The sequence below is a fragment of the Thrips palmi genome, unplaced genomic scaffold (genome assembly GCF_012932325.1).
Source record: "Thrips palmi isolate BJ-2018 unplaced genomic scaffold, TpBJ-2018v1 HiC_scaffold_15, whole genome shotgun sequence".
In the NCBI taxonomy this organism is placed as follows: domain Eukaryota; kingdom Metazoa; phylum Arthropoda; class Insecta; order Thysanoptera; family Thripidae; genus Thrips; species Thrips palmi.
Genome location: NW_023144624.1, coordinates 6,779,873 through 6,805,531, shown reverse-complemented (window position 1 = coordinate 6,805,531; position 25,659 = coordinate 6,779,873). Strand labels below are relative to the sequence as shown.

The following is a 25,659-nucleotide window of genomic DNA, read 5'->3' as shown; positions in this document are numbered from 1 at the left end:
TTCTGTACTTTTTCTCCCTTTGATGAATTGGGTGTTGACGTGTTTGGCCCCATCTTGTGCCGCAGGTACATCAACTACTTCGCCACCAAGTCCAGCCCAACCGACGTGATCCTGACGCTGTGGGAGTCGCGGTCGCGAGAGCCCACCGCCATGGCCGACCTGCTGTCCACGCTGAGGCTCATGGGCCGCTCGGACGCGGCGCAGATCCTGGAGAAGGAGGGCGGGCCGTCGTGGGTGTGAGTCAAGACAGCCAAGGCCTGCTGGGCGTCCTCCGCTCGGCGCGGCCATGGCGCGGCCCCGCGCTACTCTGCCCCGGCCATCCGTCGGTCGTCGACGTCGATGGCCGGGGCACGAAGTAGCGGCCCATCTCGTGCTGTGCTGTGTGTGGCCGGACCACTCTAGTGCCAGAACCCTCTAGTGCAACGCGGCGCTCGGCCCGGAGCGAAGTCAGCAACTGCATGTTATTTATATTTCAATATAGATGCCAAACTGTGGACTTTGCCGCCTCTTGTGTAAAAGTGACGCGCATCGTTCAGCTGTACACCGTAATTCAGAGCTTTATTTTCAATTGTGTTAGGAAAGAACAAATTGTAATGGAGTGTATAAAACGTGGATGATAGTATCTTTTAAATTTATGTGTATTATGACTTGAGTGAAACAGAGTTATTTTATGTAAGACTGTGATACCTTCTTTTCTGTTTATCTTTTTAACTGTGAGTATTGTGTATAGCTTTCTATTCTGTTAAGTGTGAGGATCTGAACAGTTCATCTGGTGTGGGTCTGCCTTCTTTCCAACCAATTTGGGAAAGATGCAGGAGGCCATTCCTCAGCATAGTATACATTCAACACAAAAATATTTGTTACACATGATTTTATTATTTTAATAGACTGTTATCAATAACATGTATGTTACCGCACATTTTAAAATTTGTCATATTACAAGTTAAAGACACTTGTAACATGCTTTAAATGTTGTTTTTATAGCTTTATTAAAAAATGATTTGTTTCAGTTTGAAACTATCCGATAAGACTAATGCGGAAATATTTATTAGTGTGACAATAAATCGGAACCATTTTCTCATGATGATGAAGACCTGGAGGAAACCTATGCTTGGAAATAGATGCGTTCAGTTAGATTTGTAGAAGGAGCATGACTAGGAGAATGATGCCTCCACAATTCAGCTGTAAATACACCGCTGTTATATTTTTATTTGGAACTTTATAACTGACCAATAGAAATAGCCCTCAAGCCTAGTTGAAAAAATGACTTTGAAGTCGATTATTTGTCGTAGAGCATCCATTCTAGATGTGGCCTACTTTTATACGTCGTGCTTGGCATTAACTACACAACATTTGTCCTGTACTGAGGTGCTGATCTGTGAAGCCATAAGTCTGTGTGCTGTAGTTAACTGTCTGTCACAAATAGAAGCAGTGCAACAATGTATGTGTTCTACAACTGGTTCTGTTCCACTTATTTTTCACCAATGAATACCAATTGACTGCTGAATAATGTGTTCAATATGTACTGTTTATGTCGTTTTATTTCACAAATATGTGTATGTACTGTATGTATTTAAATTTCACCAAACCGTAGGGTAGTCTTCCTTCCCTAGAGCCACTTTGCTCAAATAAGGCCAAATTTTCCAATGCATAGAGTGAAACGGAGAGTTTTAAAAAACAAGTCTCTTCTCAACTATTAAATATTATTGAAATTCTCTTTGTTATCTGTTACGTTGGTAAAATTAAAAATTTTGTGTTACCGTATACTGAAAGGAGGATATTTTTGGTTGGCTTCAAAAATTGCCTCAGGTACTCTATCAACGCTCCTTGACCAACATTGTTTAAATGCAATGTCGAACATAAACAGGAGAGCTGTGCCTTTTAAGATATACGAAATGCCTATAATATTATGTGCAGAATTTTATGCGGTTTGAAATCGATGTTAAATTCTACAAACTACGAACAACTGTCAATCCTTCATAATTTGTTATTTTTATATAAAAGTTTGTATAAAAATGTTTGTAGATGAGACGAATAAAGATTGCAGTGTTACTTGATTGAATTAAAGCTCTAGTCTCATTCAACATTCCCTTACCAAATACTTACGCTTAAAATGAAGCAGTCGACAAGTTCATTGGAAAGAGCAATCCGGAGCGAGGAAAAGAAAGGCAAGGATGCGACGGGAAGGGGGCCGTGAGGGAATAACAGGGCGTCCCGTGTTGACATGTTTTGGAGAGTTTCGCCCTGGAGAAGCGAGGCGGTACAAGTGGATCCCACTTTCCCAAATTGATGCCGGGGCTGGGGTGGGGGAGGGGGCACAACTGCGCGCGAACTCGCATCGAAGCATCAAGATGATTGACGAGAGAAGACGTAGCTTCCATTTGATACTTGGGCCTGGCTGCAAGCCTAGCTGCCCCCCAGTCACTTCCACACTTAATCCATGCCAGCACTGTGGGCTGCCCATCAGCTAGCTTCCGCAGAAAGCCGCCTTCGTACGACTTTTGGCGCCAAAAATAGACACGCTGATCATAGAGCGCCGAAATACGGCGGAAGGAATACTATCTTTGCGCGGAGGGGCCTATTTTGGGGGCTGGGTGAGGTTAGGTAAGGTTAGGTATGCTTTTAGGCTCGCGGCAGTCGGCCCGCCGTCTGCCGGTCCGTCGGCAGGCCCGCGTGGCATGCGGCTGCGAGTGCCACACGCTCGGTCCTGATGGGCTGGGCCGTCCCTGCGCCCTTCGCGGGGACCTCCGCGTGGCCGCAAGATCAGAGGGCCGCCCCGCCACGCCCCGCCCCGCCCTTCCCTACCGCGTCCAGGGGATGCCATGCCAAAGGGGCTGTTCAATTCATTGGTTGGGATGCTCTGCATTGTCAAGTCGTCCCCGCCGCCCCTCGCATACCCCTCGCCACGTCCGGACGCCCCGAAGTAGCCTCGACAAGCCTGCAAGTGGAATGGGGTGCGACGCACCGCAACGCCAGGCAACGAACTCCCAGCGACGCAGCCTTACGCAGCCGTGCAACGATACTCAACAAAAACGTGTGCACCGAGTCTGAAGTGGCAATATAGACCAATATCTTTCAGACTCTCCTAGCCAAGGCTGATAATCACAAACAGAAGCAAAATACTTTTTAATTCGTTATCATTCAAACGCAGGAATGAGGACACAACCCACATAACCTGAATTTAGATGGGAAAAAAGAAAAATGAGATATATTTTTATTAGTTGTCGACGGCCATCTCGACGGGCGTCACCGCGCCGCCCCTCCACTCGAAGGCGTTCCTGCCGGCAGTCGATGGTGCCGACGGTGCCGGCGACACTTGGAAAAGGTTACGAGGGGCGCAAAGGGAATCAAATTTGATTAGAAAGCGCGCGAGGCGGGGCGGGGCGCGGCGGGGTTGGGGGTGGCCAGGCCCTCACATCGCGTCGCCAAGACAATAATGGCTGATCCACTACGTCTCTGGGCGCCAAATGTCACGTCGCCAACGGAAAGGGAAAGGGAGGGGGGGGGGGGTGAAGCAGTCTCGAGAAGGTGCGTGAATCACGGAAAAAAATGGATTTGCTAGCCCAGCTCAAAATTAGCTGAGGCAGCTAATGTATTGGCTGGTATGGCGCCACCGGAGAATTTAGGTGGCACAGCCAAACTACAGCTGCACTAGCTATTTTGTTAGGTGTTACAACTTTTGAATATTGGCATACGCAGCATGCATATTAGTTGAGGCAGCTAATATTTTTGCCTTCCTACTGTGAAAATTTGCTACACCAATAAATGGGTCAGCTGTTTGGACTAACATGGGCCAAAAAGTCGCACAAAAAAACGTTCAGGAAAAGGGGATGCGAACTCCAGTCTCGCGGTTCAAGAGACGGGGACGGTACCACCGCGCCACCACGTCACTAGGAAAATAGCGGCACCAGCCACGCATTTAGCACTTTGCGACGGGCAACGTTCGTTCCCTCGCGCTGTTGAGACTATGAGGAAAATGCCCCTGGTCACATTGCTAGATGTCATCGCAGCGCCGTGGTACCGTCCTCATCTCGTAAATCAAGGGACAAGGGTTCGCGTCCTCTTTGCCTGAACTTTTTTTTGTGCGACATTTTGGTCCATGTTAGTCCAAACAGCTGACCCATTTAATGGTGTAGCAAATTTTCACCGAAGGAAGGCAAAAATATTAGCTGCCTCAACTAATATGCATGCTGCGTATGCCAATATTCAAAAGTTGTAACACCTAACAAAATATCTAGTGCAGCAGTAGTTTGGCTGTGCCACCTAAAATCTCCGGTGGCGCCATACCAGCCAATACATTAGCTGCCTCAGCTAATTTTGAGCTGGGCTAGCAAATCCATTTTTTTCCGTGAAGGGCTACCGCCACCGGGCCCTCCACGACGGCAAGACTCGAAGCTCGAAGCCTCGGAGGGGAAGGAACTTTGGAGTGGATGGGGACAGCAGTCGGAGGATTGAAGAAACGGAAAGCGGGAGTCCCCAGAAGGCCGCGCGTCTCTCTCACTCTCTCTCTCTCTCGGCCCGTTGTTCCATCTTCATCCAGAGCATTAATTATTTCCACAGAGTTACCGGCAATTCCTGTCACCATTCCCACTCCAAGACGAGAGAGATGAAACCAAAACGTGTCACTGCGGGGTGCCGCGTCACAGGCCCGGGCTCTCTCCTTCTTCACGAGCAGCGTAAACCGCCTTTGGCTAAGCCTGGCGTGATAGCTTAATTCGTTTAGACGGCCGGCCGAGTCGGGCCGAGTGGATGCATAATGCATTATGCATGCGCGTAGGTGAAAAGACGAGGTGTTGGAGTGCGGCGCCGGCAGTGCTCCGTTTTCGAAAAAGCACCGAGGCCTGCCGCCTGCGAACCGGCGGGTAGGCATCACCACCGCACCGGGGTAACCGGTTGCCTACCCGCCGGGCGGCCCGCCAGAGCCACCGCCGCCGTTCCCCCACCCGGAGTCCTTCCCCGGAAGGGGGTCGGGCCGGGCCTTGTTGGTCGCCCCGTCTCCTTCGCACCCCTACGGGCCCAACGGGTCTGCGGGACGCGGCGGGACGCCCCGCGAGTGCGAGAGGGACGCCAGCCGCCTCGCCAACTTTAATTAAAGCAAGTTTGAATGCGCATCAGGTTGGCCTAATTAGCATCAGGTGCAAATTCTGGCGGCGTGGGGTACTTCTTCTTCCCGGGGCGCACCGCCACGCACCGCCCTCCGGGAACCGAACGCCGCGAACGGCGACAGTAAGAGCACAAGGCGGCGGCGCCACGTCACCGCCTTGCAGTGGCGTGGGTTATGCCAGCAATCGGGAAGGACACAGGTCATTAATTTGACGACAGTCCCGGAAGAGAGTCACACGCGTCGCCCACGCCCTGCAAGTGTCGCCGATCAATGTTCGCTGTCATAACCCAAGCCAACCCAACCCCCTCCTGGAGACGCCGCGTCCCGGCATACGGATAGGCCGCGCGCCCGTCCTTTCAATGGGGTTAAATTTCACCATTTTGAGGGGGCGATGAAATATTCATGGTGAGAATATGAGCTCCGTAATGACTCGCTGCCCCCGCGCCTCTCGCTCTAGCCTCGCTCGAGGAGGCGGCCGGAGCAAAGTTTCCAGTTTCGGCGGCGCGGCGCCGTGGCGGTGCCACAGCAGACGCATTCCGAGAGTCGCCCCCGTCGCTCCGTCTCTCTCGCACTCATGGCGCGCCCCGTGCAGGCGCAAGAGAGACAGCGCAACTCTCGGAATGAGTCTGCAGCCCAGGCAGGGCAGTGGCGCAGCCACTTTGTCGCAAATGTGGCTGAGAGCGTAGGGTAGGTTAGGTCAGTGAAATACGAAAATCGCTTTGCGCACGGTTCCGCATCTGTTTTTGTCCGTCAGAGCCAGCGGCACCCGCTCCAAGAAAAGCCCCTCTTGAAAGGGGATGAAAAGGAAGGCCTTCTCGGTGTTCCGGGGGCCGGACCGAGGAGGTCAACACAGGCCGTCTCGTCTGGCCAGCGCGACAATATCAGCAACTGCCCAGCCCGGGACATGAAAAATAAACAGCAACAAAAATGATAACCAAAATAAAAATGCATAAACATGAGCGGGCGGCTTAAAGCAAAAGCACGCAGGAAGAAGGAAAAACATCAAGACGCCCCTGCATAAAAAGAAGGCTTCGCAAAACGACAGGAGAGCGTGGGAAGGAGAAGGGTTGCCTGCCTGCAGCTTACTGGTGGTGCACACACACACACACACACTTGCTCTCTCTCTCCCACACACACACAGTCCTGATGAGGAGAGCCGCTCTGCTCGCCAGCTTCTTTAGTTGTTTGTCTTTCCCGAAGCTACAATAACGTTGGCCCGCCCTTCTAGTAGAACTAACAGGGGCTTTGCTCGGCCCTTCTAGCGTCCTGCCCCGGACCGGTGCGACATCACCAAACCCTTCCACGCCACTGCAAGGCGCAGCCCCTCAGCGGACTACGGTTCCGAATTTCGTCACCCTGTCTCTGTCGCACGAATGGGTCGTCCCGTGGGGGAGCGAGAGAGACAGCACGAGGCTAGGAATGGGCGCTGCCAGCCAATACGGTGAGGTCTCGTCGGCATCGTCGTCGCCCCTCCACGATGATGACAATCTGCGCCAAATGAGGGGACGGGAGGCGAATTATCATATTTCCTCGTTCTTAAAAATGTTATGCAAAAAGGTGTCCCTGACGCCGCATAGCTTGTGCTTGTCTGCGCGCCGTTTGCCTCGGTTTCCCTCCCGCGCGGCCGCGGCGACGGGGCTCGGAAGGAATCCCCGCGCACCCTGTTCGAGACACTGAATGGAAATTGATGAAGCGTAATCCCCTGCAGGCTGATTCCGAGAGTCGTCTTCATCGCTCTGTCCCTCTTGCACCCATAAGAAGGCCCCGTGAGTGCGAGAGACACAGAGCGACGAAAAGGACTCTGGCCGCTGCTGACGAGCACCTCGACGAGCACCTCCACCCTGGCGGGGGTTCGCACCGGCAGCAGGCGGCAGGGCCAGTCAGCCGGCGGCAGAATGAGCAGAATGCAGTGCGGGCGACGAGGCGGCGTGTGTCATGTCGGCCACTGTTTATGGCCACACATAAGTTTACAGCTTCCGGAAGTTGGGCGCGCTGTATCGCGCCGCTGGCCGCCGCGTTGCGGTGCCGCGCGGTGCCACCGTCGCGCCGCTGGGGTAGTTATCCCGGCAGCAACAAGAACAAGACCACCGCCACCAACAACAAGAACAACAAGCGGCGGCCGAGATCAGCCTCAGACGCCACAACACGTTGCCCCCGCAGCTGCCGCCCTAGACCGGCCCTGCAGGTGCAGCGGTGCGCCACCAGGCCCTGCACTAGAAACACTTTGCAGTGTCACGAGCTCGCGCGCGACAGAGGCCCATTCCGATGCTCTCTCTCGCACCCCCACGGGGCGCCCCGCGAGTGCGAGGGAGACAGCCACTGTTCGGAATGGCAGGGACTTCCCCAATTACCGAGAGACGGCTGACCACCGCCGCACCCCACCCGCCAGGCCGCCGGGCCAGCAGCACCGTCTGCAGATAAATAATCCGCTTTCGCTCTGTCTTCATATTTCTCAGCGCAGATAAGCGCGAAATGAAATACGTTTCCGTTCCATCGGCCATGGCTGCTGAATCGCCCGTTTTCGCGTGTGTCGGCAAACAGCGCGCAAAGGGAGGCGGCGCCGCGAGGTCGCCGTCGACGCGCGGCCGCAGTATGGGTTGCCACCCGCGAGGTCGCCGTCGACGCGCGGCCGCAGTATGGGTTGCCACCCGCGAGGTCGCCGTCGACGCGCGGCCGCAGTATGGGTTGCCACCCGCGAGGTCGCCGTCGACGCGCGGCCGCAGTATGGGTTGCCACCCGCGAGGTCGCCGTCGACGCGCGGCCGCAGTATGGGTTGCCACCCGCGAGGTCGCCGTCGACGCGCGGCTCACGCGCAAACCCTTTCCGCCCTTCTCTCCCCGGCGCCACGGTGGAGGCAGTCGAGCCCGTCCCGGCCGTTCGTCCCGAGACTCTCTTCCGCTGCCCGAGAATAACTCGTTAATCCCCGTTCGGATCCACTCGGCGTGCCTCGGCGTGCCTCGGACGTGCGGCGTGCGCGTGGGGCCTAGACCGGGGCCTAGACCGGGGCCTGACGGCCGCCATTGTGGGGGTGTCACGGCCTGCCGACGGCCTGCTTTACGGCACCAGCGCGCTGCCTCAAGAAAGGCCCGCTGACTTGTGTGACGGCGGCCTGGCCTGGCCTCGCGGGGGCGGCGTTTGTCCAGGACGCCGACGTCGCGCACGGCGGCGCATAGAATCCGATATGAGGCGCCATCGGCCGGGCTAGAAGGCTGGAAGGGGCGCCCTGCAAAATAATCGATGCCACCGTGAAGACCCGGGCCTCGCGTCACGCCAAGCACTAACTGGGGCGACAACAGCCACATGGAATTTATGAAGCCATGCGTTATTGACAGTGGGCAGGTTCGGTTCATTTTTCATCCGCAGCGGGCTACTGTGTTGTAACATATCGTTGCTGTGTTGTCCCTGTTCCCTTACCTGGTGCCCGAACCGTACCCGCCCGCAGGCCACGGGGCCGCGGGGCCGCAGGGTACGTCGCCCATGTCGCCCCAGCCAGCGCAGCACACAACGCTAAAGAGCCCGAGCCAATAAATTGTTTTGCCCAGTGAGCACGCACGTCGCGCCTGGACAGCCACGGCCGCCAGGGCGACCCATCCGCTCGGAGGGGCCTGCGTGCGTGGGAGCGCACCCCCCCCCCTTTCCCCGGTCCAGTGGACCTGATTACGCAACAAAGGCACACACGCCGCGCGACAATGGCAGCAGTCCGGAACTTCCGCATTAATTTGTTGACACTTTTTCCGCAGCGCACGCGGACCGCGCCCTGCACTGCTCTGCATGTCGCAGCAGACGATACACTGGGAGGCAACGCGGTTGGATTTGCCCGACTTTGCGGCACCATTCCGCGATGTATTCCATTTTCCGACCGCTGCCAGAGGGGCGCTGCGTGAGCTGCGTCCGGCGGCAGGAAATAGCTGCGCCACGACAGCGAGAGAGAGAGGGAGAGAGAGAGAGAGAGAGAGAGAGAGAGAGAGAGAGAGAGAGAGAGAGAGAGAGAGAGAGAGAGAGAGAGACGCGCAAATCCTTCAAACGGCTGGCCGCCGGCCGCCCCCATTCACTATGAAGCACTTCTTCTTCTCGGCCACCACCATGGTCACCACCAGCGCGACGCGGCGGTTCGGAGGGCGGCCACTGGCGAGGCCGCCCCTTGGAGGCACGCCGCGTCTAAAGGCTTATAAGCACGGTGGGCATGGCAGGTCCGTCAAGGGCCGGCACGCCTGTGGATGTGTGTGTGTGTGTGTGTGTGGCGGCTTTTGTGAGCTGGGCCTCGTCACACAGGGGCCCCCAACGCGGCCCCCTTTGGCCCTTCACTACCCCCGCCCCCTCCACGTGTGTGTGTGTGTGTGCGTGTGGCAGGGTCGCCACACCAGCGCGCCACCCATCGCTGTTTGTTCACTTCTCGACATTTACGACGTTTTTATTGGCTGGCGTGCATTGGACCAGCGCGGCCACAAGCTGCACCGACCTGCATCCCCCCGCACGCCTGTGTGTGTGTGTGTGTGAGTGCCTGTGTGTGTGTGCGGTGGCTAGTCGAGCAGGCAGGCCGTAATCAGTCACCGCGCGGCGCAAACGAGGCGGCGGAGACTGTTTTAGGGGTTCCCTGGAGAAACTCATCGGGCCGTAGTCCGCCGGACGCTTTGACGGCACACCTGTCCGGCCGGCCCGGCACACTGCGATAAGGCGAGTCGAAGCGCGCGCCGGGCTTGGGCTGCTTGGGCTGCTCCGGCCGCCGGCATCGGCCGGCATGCAATTATGTCCGGCATTAAGATTAGCGCGTGGGCAGTGGCCCGCTAATTATGCCGCGCTTTGACAGCACTAGCGTGAGTAATTAATTAATTTGCCGATCGTCCGTCCGTCCGTCACGCGAAGCCGCCGAGCGACACGACGAGCAATTATGAGCCGATGAAAAATTTAACAAGTACAAAAACACACTCACAAAAAAAAAAAAAGTTGGGGATTTTAAACTTTTGGTGACAGAGAAGACGCGGGATCGCCGCCTTTTCCAGGTCTCTGCGTCTTAATTAATTTTCCCAAGCGGCTGGCGGCCGCGGCACGAAAAAAATTGTGCCGGGAGGGGGGAGAGCGGGAATCGAACCCGCAGCGCCTTCGGCTCCGTGCAGAATTAATGCATTCAGCACGCGCGGCTACCGCGACATCGATGACAACAGTCTATTTCTGACGACAGCGACGTCACAAGCGTCTTGGCGCGCCCCCGGAGAGGCCAACGATTCGGAACACCGTGATGTGATGCGGGGCGGGCCCCACCAAGCAGGGCCACTGCAAGCAGGGCCCCACCAAGGCGACGCCTCGCTAACCCGCTAACTCGCTCACAATGGCCGCACTCATGCACTCGCGCCCCCGATCGGCGCCCCCCATGGCCCCCTTAGCCCCCTTTAGCCCCCCCCTCTCCTCCTCCTCGACAACGACAGTGCCACGCGGCGGGTCACTGCTTTTGATTTCCGATGGGCGTCGACCTGAAACTTCTTCGCCACTACTCGGCGCCGGCTGAGAAATAGAGCGTCGTTTGCGAGCGTCTCCTGTCGGCGCGATGCGGGCGGGGCGGGGCGGGGCGCGGTGGGCCGACCGGTGCCCCACCAATTGTGACAGTGCGCTCAATGGCCGGCCAGGACAGTTTGAGTCATGTCTCAATTTGTCACCTGGTGGTTATTTGCGGCGCAAGCAGACACGCACACACACACACACACACACACATGCGGATGAAAGCATGCGGCACCGAGGGCGTCGCCGCGACTCCGCGTTGGATTGAATGGATTTGAAATGATTTGAATGATTCGAATGGCGCCGTCACGCGACGACGGTTGGTCAAGCGAGTCGTTGAACCCGCGCGGCACCGCGGCCTCTCCTTCACGCCCTGGACATCCCTGGACCGCGGCATCCACGTATCGAGTTCACTCACGCACTTTGTCTCTGAAAGAAAGACCGCAAAAAAATGCGCTTTTTTTTGGGGGGGGGGGCAGGGTGCTGCTCAGCCGCCGCTCCATCTCAGAAATTATTGAGTCCACTTCCTCCAAGTGATTTCTTTTCCGGCGGGAACAGCTATTCCGACAGGAAGAATAACTTTGCGCGCCCTCACCGCGACGCGGCGACAGCGCGGCGACCACCAAGCCTTATTGTGGTCCCGTCTCCGGCGGCCGGCCGACTGCGGCACGCCGTCGCCACCTTCACCATTATATCGGTTCCAACACCTTTCCCTCCCCGTTCCGATTCCCCGCCCCTTTTTCCGGGCCGCCCCGCCCCGCCACCATTAAAACAGACGGAGAGATGCGTTTGCTTTCTATGATCATCTTCTTATATAATAAAACACTTTCGGAGCCAGCATGAAAAGGCTTTCATCGGCTTTCGTGAAATTTATGTGCCGCTGGCTGGCTGGCTGCGGGCCGCACGGTGCGGATGAGGAGCGCGTAAAACTGTTGCGAGAGAGAGAGAGAGAGAGAGAGAGAGAGAGAGAGAGAGAGAGAGAGAGAGAGAGAGAGAGAGAGAGAGAGAGAGAGACACGGGCGAACGGACTGGGTTATGATCTGTGAGAGGGAGGAGGAGTTTTAGGAGTTTTAGTGGCATGGGAATGGAAACTGATGAGGCCGGGGCAGGGCCGTGAACCCCACGCTAATAGTTTTGCCTTTTTCAGTGCCGCTAAGTCAAGTCGGATTCCCGTCACAGTTCCCTTACATAGGCTGCCCGGTGCAGAGTATGCGTTGTGGCCGAGGTCTTAGGAGCGTCACCCGATCCACGATAGGGATCGACTCCCAATGACTGTTTTCACTTTTGCCCGGCCCGGTTTGCCTGCAGAGGGCCGGTTCAGTGGGGTGGTGCCCTCCTCTTCTCCTCTTCCGCAGAAATTTTCGTCCCTTTTATTTTTGCCCAAATCGGCCCGAAGGGTGGCGCTGGCAATATGTGGCGCTGCGGTAGCTTCCCACGGCGACTGACATGGCGGCATCGCGGCACAGTGACATGGGTTGACTGCGGGTTGACGTACGCCTGGTGTGGCGCGGCGTGGCGCGTTCTGCGGACATGGACGCCGCGTCATAAGTCATGCATGCAACACCGAATCGAATGTTCCCGAGCTCTCGTGTGTGCGTGGGTGTGTGTGTGTGTGTGTGAGAGAGAGAGAGAGAGAGAGAGAGAGAGAGAGAGAGAAAGAGAGAGAGAGAGAGAGAGAGAGAGAGAGAGAGAAAGAGAGAGAGAGAGAAAGAGACAGAGCGCTTTGCCGCCAATCCTGCATTGCTTTGGTGCAAAATGAACCACCGCATCTCTCTGGGAACAAATGAAAACCCTACTGTTTTTGATTTAGTGTTTTTTCTTTTTTGCGGTGTGGTGGTTGACTCTAACCCGTCCTTGGTGGCGGCCCGGCCTGCCTGGCCGCCCCGTCGTGATGAAGCTGTCATCGGCATGCCGCCCCCACCGGCCTGGCCGCGCAGGACGCGCTCGCAGGACGCGCTGGACGCGCTGGACACCAAGTGCGTGTGATTTATGGTTGTCATGGCGACGGGCCGCCGCGGCACGCGACGCTTTATTTACGGGCAAAGGTCCGCCACCGGCAAGTTAGGCCGCCGATGCGAAAGGCGCTGCGCGGAGTCGCTCTGTCTCTCTCGCACCCGGAAGGCACGCACCGCGAGTGCGAGAGAGACAGCGACAGCGGAACGAGTCTGGCAGTGAATCACGGACATGCCCGCGTCGCGGCGTGGCGTGGCCGCCCGTCCTGGGTCGCGTCCTGGATCGCGTCCTCGATGACCTCGGCGAGCGCGCCGAGCCAAGCGCCGCCGAGCGCCGCCGGGCCAACTGGCACACCGGGAAAGGCCCTGCCAAAGGCAGCCAAAGGCCGCCGAAAGGACAGGGCGGAAAGAAGGGACAAGTTCGATGACTTTTTGGGCCCCCGCCAGCCGCCAGTCTTTGCGATCCCCGAGCACAGGAGGGCACCTCGACGGATTCCTGCAGGTGCAAAAGGCAATGCTTCGGAGTGCGTTCGATTCGAGGCCCGCTGAGGAAGCCGAGAGGCAGCAGCAACTCGTTCAAGAGCGACAAAGTGCCACTGTCCGTTCGAAATAAGCTCCTCCGTGCATGTCCTGCCTTCGAGCCCAGCCACTCTCGATTGATTTTTACGACAGATAGGCCCGTCGGGCTGCCAGCTTGTCTGGCGGCCTGGCTGCCGGGCGGGGCTGGCGAGGCTGGCGGCCTGGTTGAGGAGTGCGTGGGATGACGGGCCGTGCGGGTTGATTGCCGATAGGACACGCAGCCATCGGCAAGGCAGTGCAGGCACGGCCCGATGGAGATAATGCAGATTCATACATGTGCGTACGCAGCGCGATGTACGCAGCGGTGTACGCGCGGTACGCCTCCTTGTGCCGCCCCGCCCCACCCCGCCACTCTTAGGCTAGAAGTGGTTTGATATCAAGATTCGAACGGCAGCGAGCCCCTCCGCCTGCACTCGGACAGGGACTTGATTTTCGCGAGTGACTGACCGCCACAGTGCGTGCATAGTGTACGTAGTGTGTCTGTGCGCGTGCGTGTGTTTGTGTGTGTGCTGGCTAATAACAGTGGGGTGGCCGCGCTGGCAAGGGCGGTGCGGTGCGCCGCGTGCCTCGCGGTGCCGCCTCGCCCAGACAGTGTGTTCCAGCGGAGCTCCATTACCGGGGGGCAGGTTTCGACCACTCAATATCTACCATCGACGTCGTCCTTTACGAAAATTAATGAAATAGAGCAGGGCGGGGCCGCGCGGCGGCAGGCAGGGCGGCAGCGGCGCGCGCGGCGGGAGGGGGCCGGCGAACTCACGGACGGACGGGTGGACAGACGAACAGACAGACAGGCAGACAGACAGACTGGCGCAAACGAGCGAGAGGTAACAAGGAGGATATCTTCTGGCCATTGATTAGCGAGGCGCATCGGAGTGTGGCATCGGCGAAAGCATGAAGACGGGGGCGGGGCGGGGCGGGGCGGGGCAGGGCGCAGATTGCAAATCCAGAGTATAAGCGAATGGCGGGCGTGGCCCGGCGGGGCCTGGATAAAATGCCGCGCGCGAGGGTCTGGTCGGCAGTGCGTTCCGAGGATCGGATCCGCCGCTAGCCCGCCGAGCCAGTGCCTTGGCGGCTTGGCGGTGCCTTGGCCCTGGAAGCGTGGCTCAAAGCGCACTGGGGCAGTGGGCAGCGTGACGGGCGGACGCAGGACGAGACGAGACGAGACCCGGTGCCGTGCGGGAGACAGGGGGCGGGGTGCGGGCATCTGGATTTCACTTTCCGGGTCACAGGAAACCCGACAGGACTGCAACGCGAGCCCACCTCAAGAGGCCCGGCCGGCCGAGCCGCGGCGCAGTGCGGCCCCGCCAGGAAAGGGGGCAGCGGGGCGGCGCGGGGCGCGGGCACGAGCGCGGGGCAAGGCCCTCCCGAGCTTTGAAACTGACCCCCTCACTTAGTCGTGTTATGTGGCCGCGCGGCCCGCCGCCGTCAGCCAGAGACACCTCAGTGTCTCACAGCGGCTCACCAGGTGACAATGTAAAATGTAAAAAATTGCTGGGATTTGAACCCTAGCCCCGAAGGTGCGGGTCCACGCCTCTGCGCGCTCAGCCACCGCTAATTCTAGAACGGATGTCGCAGGTCCCTCTCCTGGCTCCACACAGTGGCATCCCGAGGAAAACATGATCACGCGCAGGGGCTAGGGTTCGACTCCCAGCCATTCTTTACATTTTAAGAGCGGCTTTCCCGATGCGGTTTGGACCCGTTGCGCCACTCGGCTCACCCGGTGAGCCGCTGTGGCCGAATGTGTTGAGATGTCTGAATTCTATACTCGGATCGAGCGATCGAATACCAGCATCCCGCTCTTTTTGTCTGACTATGGGGTTCGGACCAGCGGCTTCAAAGGCTCCCCTTCGCACAGCGTCACTCATGGGCCATGGAGGCCGAGAGCGCAGAGGCGTCGGTTCCTGAATGCGGGGTCCGGGGTTCGAGACCCAGTGCGGTACCGAATATTTTGACCAAGCTTGCATCGCAAGAGGGTGGTTTAAGTATACAAAATCGGCCAGCGTGCAGTGTGCCTCTCATAGCCCAGTGGTTCCGCTGCTGGGCAGGATGACGCAGACTCCTGAGTACCAGAAGCATGGCCCCTGAGTGGGAAGGGGGCCGGGAACGAAACCCGACTACTGGGAAAGGTGGCAGCCTGGCCTACTATGAGAGGACTCCTCCACATCACAGATGACGTGACCAATGACGGGGCCACTGCGGTTTAAGTCTGAGGTTGCTCCTGTGATGAGATGGGGGAACCACTGGCTCACCAAGCCAGCGGGGAAGAGGGCCGGTTCGCCGGGGTGCCCTCTTTCGCTGAAATTTTCTTTAAAGAGTTGATTTTACTTCTGTTATACTCTGAAAACATTTTGTGTTAAGATGTCTTTGGATTGTCCTGCATCCAGTCTTGATTGACATAGAGAGTGAGCCGCGCTCGGCCGCCTACGCACAAAGCCCGCACACTCCCACACACACAAACCGCTCGCAAAGTGTTTCGGAAACGCAGACGAAAAAGGACGCTGGCCTTCCGGAGTGCATCGCGTCGCCGTTCCTCTCGCTCCGTTCGTCCCGATGTTCGCGATGTTCCGTTTGCGGAGTTTGGCAGGCGAGTAATTGGCGCGGCGCACAATGGTCGCCCGGTCAGACTTTGGAGGACGACTCCGAACACCGCTCCATCTCTCTCGCACACTGATGGAACGCCCCCGCGAGTGCGAGAGAGACGGGGCGGCGGTTCGGACTGGCCGGCGAGCGGGACGTGACCGGACGCAGGAAGGAGGGCCGTGGGCCGTGGGGCTGAGGGGCGCACTCGGACCAAGACAAGACTATCGCGCTCAGCTAAAAGGTTTCGTCAGGCCTTTCCTGCCTGCCGCGGACAGGTGTCTCGGAGTCGGTGAGCCACCCAGGCCTCCCTGGGGAGGCGGGGCGGGGCAGGACGGAGGGAGGACCCTGAAGTGACGGCCTGGCGGGGCGCGCGCGTCGCACCGGGCTTAGGGGACTGACACCAGCGGACCGCAAGACAAAAGCATCGGGCCGAAATAGCGAAATAGCGACGACATCCGAAAGCGCGAGGCAAACGAAACGGAACAAACGAAGCTAGCTGCTGCCGCTGTGTTGTTTGCATTGGCACTAAGTCCCGGCCGGTCCACGGGGCGCCAGGATGAGGAGGGCCGAGGCGGGGCGGCAGGGGGAGTGCTCTGCATTTCATTTGGGTGCGCGTCGTCGTCGTCGCCGACGTCGCCGTCATGCTCCTGCAGGCCGGCGCGCCACGCGGCGCCACGCGGCATGCAAACTGCCGCCCGGTAGCGCCCCGCGCCTACAAGCAGGCCGTCTCCATACGTGCCGCGGCGGCCAAATGTCGTCGTCGCCCCTCCCCGCCGGTGCAGCAGCAGCTACCCTGCGCCGGGATCAGCGAGTCGGGGCGGAGAAGCAAATTTCCGGCCGACGCCAATGAAAAGCTTTAGAACTGCGCGTCCCGCGCGGCGCAGCGCGGCGTCAAGTTCATCACGGCCCAGGCGCCCGCTGCAGCGGCACGGCGGTGTTGATGGCCACGGCCACGGCGATGGCGAGGGGGAGCACGCCCAGAGAAATGGCCTGGGGGATTGAAAGCGAATGACAAGCAGGGAGGCGACTAGCGAGGAATCAGAGGCGGCAACTACACTGCACCCGTGTCGCTCGCCGCGACCTGCCACCGTCTTCGCGGCGATGCTACTCGACGGCAAGCAGGCCATTATTTCGGTCGGTGCGGCACTGCAGCACTGCAGCGCGGAGCAATTAGAGGCGGTGGCTGTCGGGGAAGACGCGGAGGAAAGCCAGAAGCCGGCCGCGACACAGCATCGCGCGCCTCACAACGCCCCTCGTTTGATCAAGATAGACTCGCCTTCGTTATTTCCCGCCGGCCGGTAACTGTCCTCCTTCTGTCGGGGCGGCGGGGCGGCGGGGCGGCGGGGCTGTTGGGGCTGAGAGCCGCGATGCCGCGATGCACGGCGCCGGCCGTTGGCCCCGCCAGCCCCGCCACCACCGCGTCGAACGCCACCGAAACAACCGGTCGTCGAATTATTTTAATTCGGGGGTGCGGAGAAAAAGTATCCAGACGGCCGCCCGTTGGATCGCCACTCGCTGGCGGCCGTTCCCCGAAAAGAATCGCACTTGGAAATTCCCGAACTCGTTGGGGAAAAAGTTGCCTCCAACTCGGAAAATTAGTGTTTCTGTTTTGTTCGAGTTTCCGTGCAGGTGTGGTACCACCTAAAATCCTCCGGTGAATCCGACGGAGCTTCGGAGCGCACTTTGCGGGATTTACTTCTGACAGTGCGACAAAGTTCACGGGGGCCGCGGCACTGCGTCCGAGTCTGGGGACGGGGGGCGGTGGCGCTTCGCACTGCTTCGAACTCGGCCCAAGCCTCGGCGTTGGCCCCCCAGTTGGCATCCCGCCCGCAGCGAACAGTTAATTAGAGCAAATAGTCCGATCCGCTCAGTCGCCCCCTCCCCCTCCCCTCTTTAACCTTTTCACCGGTCAGCCCCCGCGCTCAGGCCGAGAGTTTCAACAAAAACAAACATTCAAAAAGGACAACGGCCGCTGGGTGCCGATGCGGCCGGGCGGTTCGAAAGGGCCGTTCCGTCGCTCTGTCTCTGTCGCTCTCACCGGTCGGCCCGTCAGGGTGCGAGAGAGACACAGCGATGAATCGATCCTTTAGCGGGTCAGCGCCTGCAGCGTAGGCAAGGCGGCGGTGTCCGGGACGGCGCCGCGCGGCGGGCTGCCTGCCTGCCGGGCGCCCGGACCCGGACGGCCAGACCGCCGCCACGCGCGCCGCGACTCAAAGAAGACCCCGGAGCTTTGATCGCGTCGCGACACTGCTTGATCCCCGCAAGCCCCACTCTCTTGCCGATTCCGCACCCCGCGCCGCGGCCCGCCCTGGTCTGCAGGCTGAGCCCGAACGATGCTGTCTCTCTCGCACCCCTACCGTGACTGCGAGAGAGACAGCGCGAGGCCCCTTTGACATGTGTGGCGGCGTGCGTGTGGTGCCCCGCGCCCGAACTAAATAAAACATGCCGCCTTGCGGCTCTCGCGATGCCCCCGATGCGATTCCGTTCCATCGTGCTGCCTTTTAATTGTGTGCCCATCGATTTCCGAAGTGACGTCATGACCGCGGTCAAAGGGGCATCGCGCGGGGAAATTGATGCGGCCCCGCCGAGGCGCGAACCCAGGCCTCCCCGTTCGCGAGATAGTATCAAGTACTGGCGGAATGACGTATTAATGCAGCGGCGCTGTTCAAACGAGAGCAGAGGCTTTGAGGTTTCACGGTTTCGCGCAGCGGGCCGCGCAGACCCCGAGCACACCTGTTTGGCCCGCGCGGCCCAGCCCGTCCCAGCCCTGCCAAATAAAACATGGACGCTACAAGTTCGTAACATGTTTCCCCCTACAATTTTCCCTTCCTCGCCTTTTTTTGCTTCCTCCCCTTCTCCCAAATCCGGGGCCTCCCTTGTCCGTCTTCGCCCCCGCACACCTTCCCTCTCTCTCTCCCTCCCTCCCGCTGGCCCGCGCGCCTTACTTTCACACTTTTTTCTGTCTCTCTTTCGTTCTTTTCCGTCCCGCCGGCCGACGCATGTTTAATGTTTAATCTGGAGGCACCAACCGACTCATGAATTTTAATTAGTGTCACTTGGTAGCGAGCAAGCGGGGATAGCGAGGCGGGGGTTAAGCGGGTGCCAAGGGGCGGTCCCCCCCCCCTCCTCCCCGGAGCGTCGCGAGGCCGGCGAGGCCCCACGGGGGTGACGAAGCAGAGCGGGCGTCTCGGCCGGCGGAGGCTCACCGCGGAAAAAAAATCCAGCCCGGCCTCTGGCGGTACTCGAACCCGGGCCGCAGGTGCGCTTGCCGGCGCGTGATGCATGTGGGCCAGATTATCGCGTTCAGGACAGTCCGATGAAAACGGCCGGCAGGCTAGGCCAGTCGAACATGACTTACGGCGGCGCGGCCGATGCGGGCGTAAGCACCGCCAGCCCCTCCCCTCCCCCTCCCCTCCCCTGGTGGATCGTCTCGAAAGGGTTTCGGCCTCGGCCGTAATTCCACAGTAAAGAATCGCTTCTATTAGGAGCCAATGAGGCGGCAACGAGCGAGCAGCAGGAAGGGCGGGCGGGGCGGGCGGGCGGGGCGGGCGGGGCGGGGCGGGCGGGGCGGGGCGGGGCGGGGCGGGGTGGGGCGGGGCACACGCGAGACAATCGAGCAATTACTTTTCGTCCGAGGTGAGAATGGCCACTTTTTGAAGCGGGGCGTCGCAGCGTAGCCGGGGGCCGTTTGTGGTTCAAATTTGAACCGCCGGGCGGGGCGAAGGGAAGCGGCTGTCGGTGGGGAGGCAAACGAAGAGAGAGGAGCGAGGGGGAAGAGGGAGAGAAAGTGCTCAGCTGGCCGCTCGCGGGGCCATCGCACCAACAGGTACCCACAGACAGCACGGAGAGGACAGTGGAAAGAGGAAAAGCAGACCTGGAACCTGGAAAGGAAACACGCGCGCCTGCTGAAGACTGATTCCGAGACTCGTCGTTCTGTCTCTCTCGCACTCAAGAGCCGTTAGGTGCGAGGGCGACAGAGCGACGACTCTCGGAATCAGTCTGCTGCCGTGTCGATTATCAGTGGAGGGGCTCGCGGGGCGCCTCGCGGAGCTGGAGAAGAAGGCCGCGTGTGTGTCCGGGGCAAACAGGGCGAAGGCTGCCGTGCCGCGCCAGCATCGGGTGACACAATCGTCCTGATGAGAGAGAAAGAGAGGGCGGGAGGGAGCGGGCAATAAGCAGCCGAGCTTGGAGCGGCCCGGAGCGCTCGGCAAACAGCGCGGCGCAGCGCGGCGAGGACGCGCGGCGCGATCAGCTCACCCGCCAGGCCGCCACGCAGTACGAGGCAAGCGCCGAGGCAGCAGAAAAAGATGAAAGCCACGGAGGCGGCACTCGAGCTAGTCCACAAGCACGCAGAATCAGGCACTCTGCGGCTAAGAAGACGCGCGTGAGCAGATCAGGGCGAGATTCTGTATGGGGGCTCTGATTTGAGCGGTCGGGGCTCCCCAGGGCCCCCCAGCGGCCGGTCGCGCCCGCGCGGCGTCCCGCACCGAGACGGCCAGGCCCTGGGCAGCCCGCCCCCCAGTAGTTTCCTCTTTAGCCAAATTGAGTTGCGCTTTGAATGAGCAATGATTGAATGGGAAGTGAATGGGAAATAATTGACCGACACAGTGTAGTGGCCCCCGCGTCCGTCGTGACCCGTCGTGCCTTCGACCTCCGTGCCGTTGCCCCCGCCGCCCCGCCGCGGACCGACCCGACGTCGGGCCTCGGACTTTAGTCGCCGCCTCGCCCCCGCGCAGACAATCAGACAATGCTCGCACGGACCTCGAAAAGCGGAGGACAAATTTGCGGGCCATGCTGTTTCACTATTTCCAGAGGTCTAGCCCGCAGTCCCGGAATCGCAGGCGTACTGCAGCGTCCTGCATAGAACAGTGCTACGAGCGGCGCGAGCGCGGTCGAACACCAAAAAGTTTCAGATTCCAGTATTTTCAAGTCACACCCTGTCACATGTCAAGGTGCCACAATGTCTGGGCATTTTCAATCTCGACCGTTGCACGCGGTTTACCACGATGGTCTGGGTTCACTGACATGGGTAACGAGGGACAGGTGAGGGCATTTTGGGAGGCAATGGAACTGCCAGGGAGTGTGCCTCTAGCACAGAGCACAGTCCGTCCAGACAAAGTTTTGCAGGGCGTGCCCGGCCGGAGGGGTCGGCCGATGTCAACCGCCCGTACCCCCTTCCCTCTCTCTGCTTGCTTCTTGGCACAGTTTCCTTCTCTTCGGTCCGAATAATGATTCTTATTTCCCGCCCCGAAGAAAAGAAGCACAAAGAAAGCAGTAATGATGACTGACTGGACGAACGCGCCCTCCCGAAATTCACACAGTTTCTCCGAAGGCGCCCCTAACGAGACGACGGGGTGCCGAAGCGCACGGCCTGCCTTATCTACATCTACTGCCCGTATGTCTATCTGTCTGTCTGTCCGCCTGCCCGTCCGCCCGTCCGCCCGCCCGCCTGGAGGTATAATTGCTGTACAAAACGAAATTACCTCGTTGACGCGCGCGCCGCCACAGAGGAAGCGACGTCAGGGCGCCGGGGCGAGTGCGGAAGGGGAAGGGGTTGGCGCGTCGCGGCGTGGCGGAGCCGCGGCACTGGAACTTGGCGGAAGAAGAAGAAGGAGAAGAAGAACGCGTCTCTTTACTGCGGCTCCACTTAAAGACGGGAAGACGGTGCTCCGCGGTCTAAATGCCTCACACACCAATTACACCGCGGTAGGCTCCAGCTCGCTCCAGCGGCTCCAGCGCGTCGTCAGCCCTCCAGGACGGCCTGCCCGGCCGTTCCAGTTCCGGGGGGGCAGTCGTAGTACTACTTCCAGGCCGCGGAAAACCGCCAACGCCACCGCGCAGCCCGCCGCGGAGACGTTCGTCTTGGTTTTTACGCGCGCGAGTTTGTAACGGGGACGGCCGCGTGATCAACTCGGCCGTTACAACGGCCCCTCCGCCTCCTGCTGCTCCTCCAGCTGTTCACTCTACTGCTCCTCCAGCTCCTCCTGCAGTTCCTCCAGCTGTTCACTCTACTGCTCCTCCAGCTCCTCCTGCAGTTCCTCCAGCTGTTCACTCTACAGCACCTCCAGCTCCTCCTGCAGTTCCTCCAGCTGTTCACTCTACTGCTCCTCCAGCTCCTCCTGCAGTTCCTCCAGCTGTTCACTCTACTGCTCCTCCAGCTCCTCCTGCAGTTCCTCCAGCTGTTCACTCTACTGCTCCTCTAGCTCCTCCTGCTATGCTCCTCCAGATTCTCCTCCAGCTCCTCCTGCAGTTCCTCCAGCTGTTCACTCTACTGCTCCTCTAGCTCCTCCTGCTATGCTCCTCCAGATTCTCCTCCAGATCCTCCTGCTGCTCCTCCAGCTCCTCCTGCTGCATCTCCAGCTCATCCTGCTGATCCTCCAGATCCTCCTGCTGCTCCTCCAGCTCCTCCTGCTGCATCTCCAGCTCATCCTGCTGATCCTCCAGATCCTCCTGCTGCTCCTCCAGCTCCTCCTGCTGCATCTCCAGCTCATCCTGCTGATCCTCCAGATACTCCTGCTGCTCCTCCAGCTCCTCCTGCTGCATCTCCAGCTCATCCTGCTGATCCTCCAGATACTCCTGCTGCTCCTCCAGCTCCTCCTGCTGCATCTCCAGCTCATCCTGCTGATCCTCCAGATACTCCTGCTTCTCCTCCAGATCCTCTTGCTGCTGATCCACCTGCCCCTCCTCTGCTTTCTTTATTTGGACTGATTTGGCCTGACGCAGGGGCGGCCTATTGCGAGTCCTAGGGGCCCCATGGCCCCACGGCCTTCCAGGACGGCTTGCTGCGATGGGCCCCGCGACTCTCCAGCTCTCCAGCGCGGCTCTCCATTGTGCGCTCCAGCGCCACGCGGAATGAGAAATTAAGAGCCAACTTCCATGCAACATTCGGGGGTGGCGGTGCACCCAGCCACACACGCGCGCACACATTCACCTCTCGCGGGACAAGTCCATAATGTAAAGTAGTGACGCGAGAGCGCGCGCAGCGTCCACGGCCGCCACGCCCCGGTGTGCAAAGCGCTTCAAATGAAACGTAAACAACAAGGACAAGGCGGTGGGAATGAAGACAGGCCCCGCCACGCCCAGCCCCGCCAACGGGGCGCACCAGGGCCCCGCGGCAGCCCCGCGGCCCGGCGCCGCTCGATCCCAAGGAGCTGCCGAGGCCATGTTTTATTCATGTGCAGCCAATACGGGACAACTGCAGGCGGAGAGGTGGGGCGGGGCGGAGCGGTAGACTGAACCTGAACAGCCTCACTTAACGCTGCACCGGCGTCGCAGGCGTCGCACCCCCTGCGGGCCCATCGCCGCCCTTCCCTGCACAGCCCTTTCCGTAGCATCAATTCCGCTCCTCTCTCTCTCTCTCTCTCTCTCTCTCTCTCTCTCTCTCTCTCTCTCTCTCTCTACACCGCGAAGGCAGCCCTGGAACACAACCCCATTTCCTGGAACGCATTTCCACCATCCCAGGCCTCACCTTGAAGGGTTCGACCGTCGATGCTAAGTGCCTGGGGCCGGATGTGCGGGAACCTGAAGTCACCGAAGGCCTCAACATTTCAGCTGGGCGTTCACTTTAATCCTAGAGCGTCACGGTACACATCCAGCACTCTCTCGGCCAAAACCACGTGGATCGCGTTCAAACAGCGCGCCGGCGAGGACTGTATATTCACCCTGCGGCCAATATTGTCTCGACGCAAAGCGCTTCGGAGCGTGCGGGCTGATTTCCGCTGACATCGCGGTTAACCACTTTGATGCCGACCTCCCGCCCGTGTGTGCGTGTGTGTGTGTGTAAATGTGAGAGGCCACACGAAGACGCGCAACCCCCTTGCCATATTACGAGGAAATAATAATCGCCGTCCTCCTTTGGGCCCCTTCCCTCCCCTCCCCCAGGCCTGGCCTGGAGCGCGGTCGGCCGGTCGGCCCCTCGGTAACAAAGGTGCGCCGTGCCGTCAACAGGGGGTGCCTCCCGCTCCATCCGCCCACCTCGCCGCGCCCAGCAGGTCCAGGAGGTCCGTGGGGGGAGGGCGTGGAGATTGAGTCATCATGTTTCCGTCCAGCCATCAGAGAGGTCCGCGGGTCCGCCGTGTCGCAAGTGGCTGGCGAGGCACGGCGCGAAACACGGGGACGTCGCCGGGGGCGGGGCGGGGTGGGGCGGGGTGGGGTGGGGCGGGGCGGGGCGGGGCGGGGCGGGGCGAGGCGGGGCGGGGCGGGGCGGGGGGATCGCGTGAGCACGCGGCACGACGATGCACGGTGCGGTAGAGCCCGCGCAGTGCGGTGGAGGTGGTGGCCGTGAGGGGTCCGGAGGGGCTGGAAGGGGGTTGAGGTGCGATGTGGGGGCTCGGGGGCGCGGCGGGCCGATCCAGCCAGACCTGCCTACACACCGCCCCCGCCGCACGCCACACGTCAGACGCGGCCACGGCACGCCACCGCGTCTTCACACACACGCACGCACACACAGAGGGAGAGGTGGGCTACCAGGTCGCACGGCTTAGGTGAGAAAAAGCATGTTCAGGCTGAGGGCGCTGCAGAGCGAAGCAGGGAAGGCCTTGTGAATATGCAGATCGGCATTGGAAGGCCGATCAGCGCGGAGAGGACGGCGAGGTTTCGGAGCGAACGCGGCGGCGAGGGGTGCGGCGAGTGCCGCCGACTCCGCCCACCCCCTGGCACCGCGCAAGCCGGGCAGCGAAGCCAGCCCAACGAACAAAATCACACAACGGCGCGAATTTGGTGACCTGTTGTCAAACGGCGAGGCGGCTTGGCTGTGGTTTAGGAAGCCAGAAGACTGTGCTGCATGCAGTGATGGCGGGGCCGACGGGGAGGTGCACGCCACGCCGTGTGCAGATAGAGGGAACATAACTGGACACGCGTGCCGCACGGCTAATTGGTGCGTATGCACTACAGTGGCCTCTGGATCGCGAGCGCGGCCCCGAGAGGGAGAGAGAGAGGGACGGGGTTGCGAAGATAAGGGCGACGTGATTCGTGGCGAGGGTTGGCGCGGCGTGGTCAGCGCGACACTCACGTGTACGGGCAGAAAGCATCCGCACTTGCAAAATGCCACAGTATGGACCAACTTTGCGGCGATACTGCCTCCAAACCACGGTGGCGCGGGCATGCCAAAGGAAGGTCCAAAAAGTTTCAATTTTCCCCTTCTTCCCTTTTTTTTTGGCGTGTTGACAGCAATTAGAGGAGTGCACCTCGCTTGTCGTGCGACGCGTGTCTGGCGATGCGGGTCCTATCACGCCCCGCCCCGCCCCCGCACCACCAGTCCCCTGCAGGTGTTCCCCGCGCACCTGCGAGGGGCGGGAGGAAACGAGGGCATGTATGGAAGCGGCGGCAGCGCGTCGCCATGAGGGTTCCACAGCCAGCGACGCCGCCGCACTGCCCGGGACGAGCGGGAGCGGCGAGTCACATCTATGTATCTGCGAGGCTGCCCCAGCCCCACGGCCTACAGTGGGTCAGAAGACCGGTGGAGGCGGCCCAAATTCTGGACGCGTTTTGAGCTCCAGAGCTCCAGAGCTCCAGAGAAGGACTCGAACCGAACGTGAGACCCCACCAACGGATTCCTCGCTTGGAGAGCAATCCATTGGTGGGGTCACACGTTCGTCGAGTCCTCCTTCGCGACTCTGGAGCTCAAAAAGCGTCCAGAATTTTGGCCGCCCCCACCGGTCTTCTGGCCCACTGTGCTGTCCCAACCCCGCCCCTCGCCCACACCCCGCCCCGCACGGACGTCGTTTTGACCGCGTTTCCCTTTCCCGAATTAATTGGCCTGGTGGGCTGGCGTGCCCGCTGGTGGGCCGGCCTGCCAGCCGGTGGGCTGCCGGTGGGCCTGCTGGCGTTTTGTCGTCCGTTTCGTGTAAAGATTACATCGCGGTGCTGCGCGCTGCGCTTTATCAGGTTAGCCAGGGGTGGACGCGGCCACGCCGCCGCGCCGCCACGCGGCTCCTTGCCTGCCGGGCCCTG

The 25,659-nt window shown here is 60.0% G+C and overlaps 2 protein-coding genes across 2 annotated transcripts in view; both read left to right on the top strand.

Moving 5' to 3' along the window:
• LOC117641099 (netrin receptor UNC5C) overlaps positions 1 to 2,067 on the top strand; it is a 119,129-nt gene extending 117,062 nt beyond the window's left edge. The window contains exon 15 of the mRNA XM_034378208.1: positions 66 to 2,067. Coding sequence (XP_034234099.1) covers positions 66 to 240 — 175 coding nt within the window. The 3' untranslated portion in view covers positions 241 to 2,067. The remainder of the gene's footprint in view (positions 1 to 65) is intronic.
• The window catches only part of LOC117641100 (spondin-2-like), a 468,689-nt gene that overhangs the window by 175,851 nt on the left and 267,179 nt on the right, over positions 1 to 25,659 (top strand). The gene's annotated exons all lie outside the window — the stretch shown is intronic.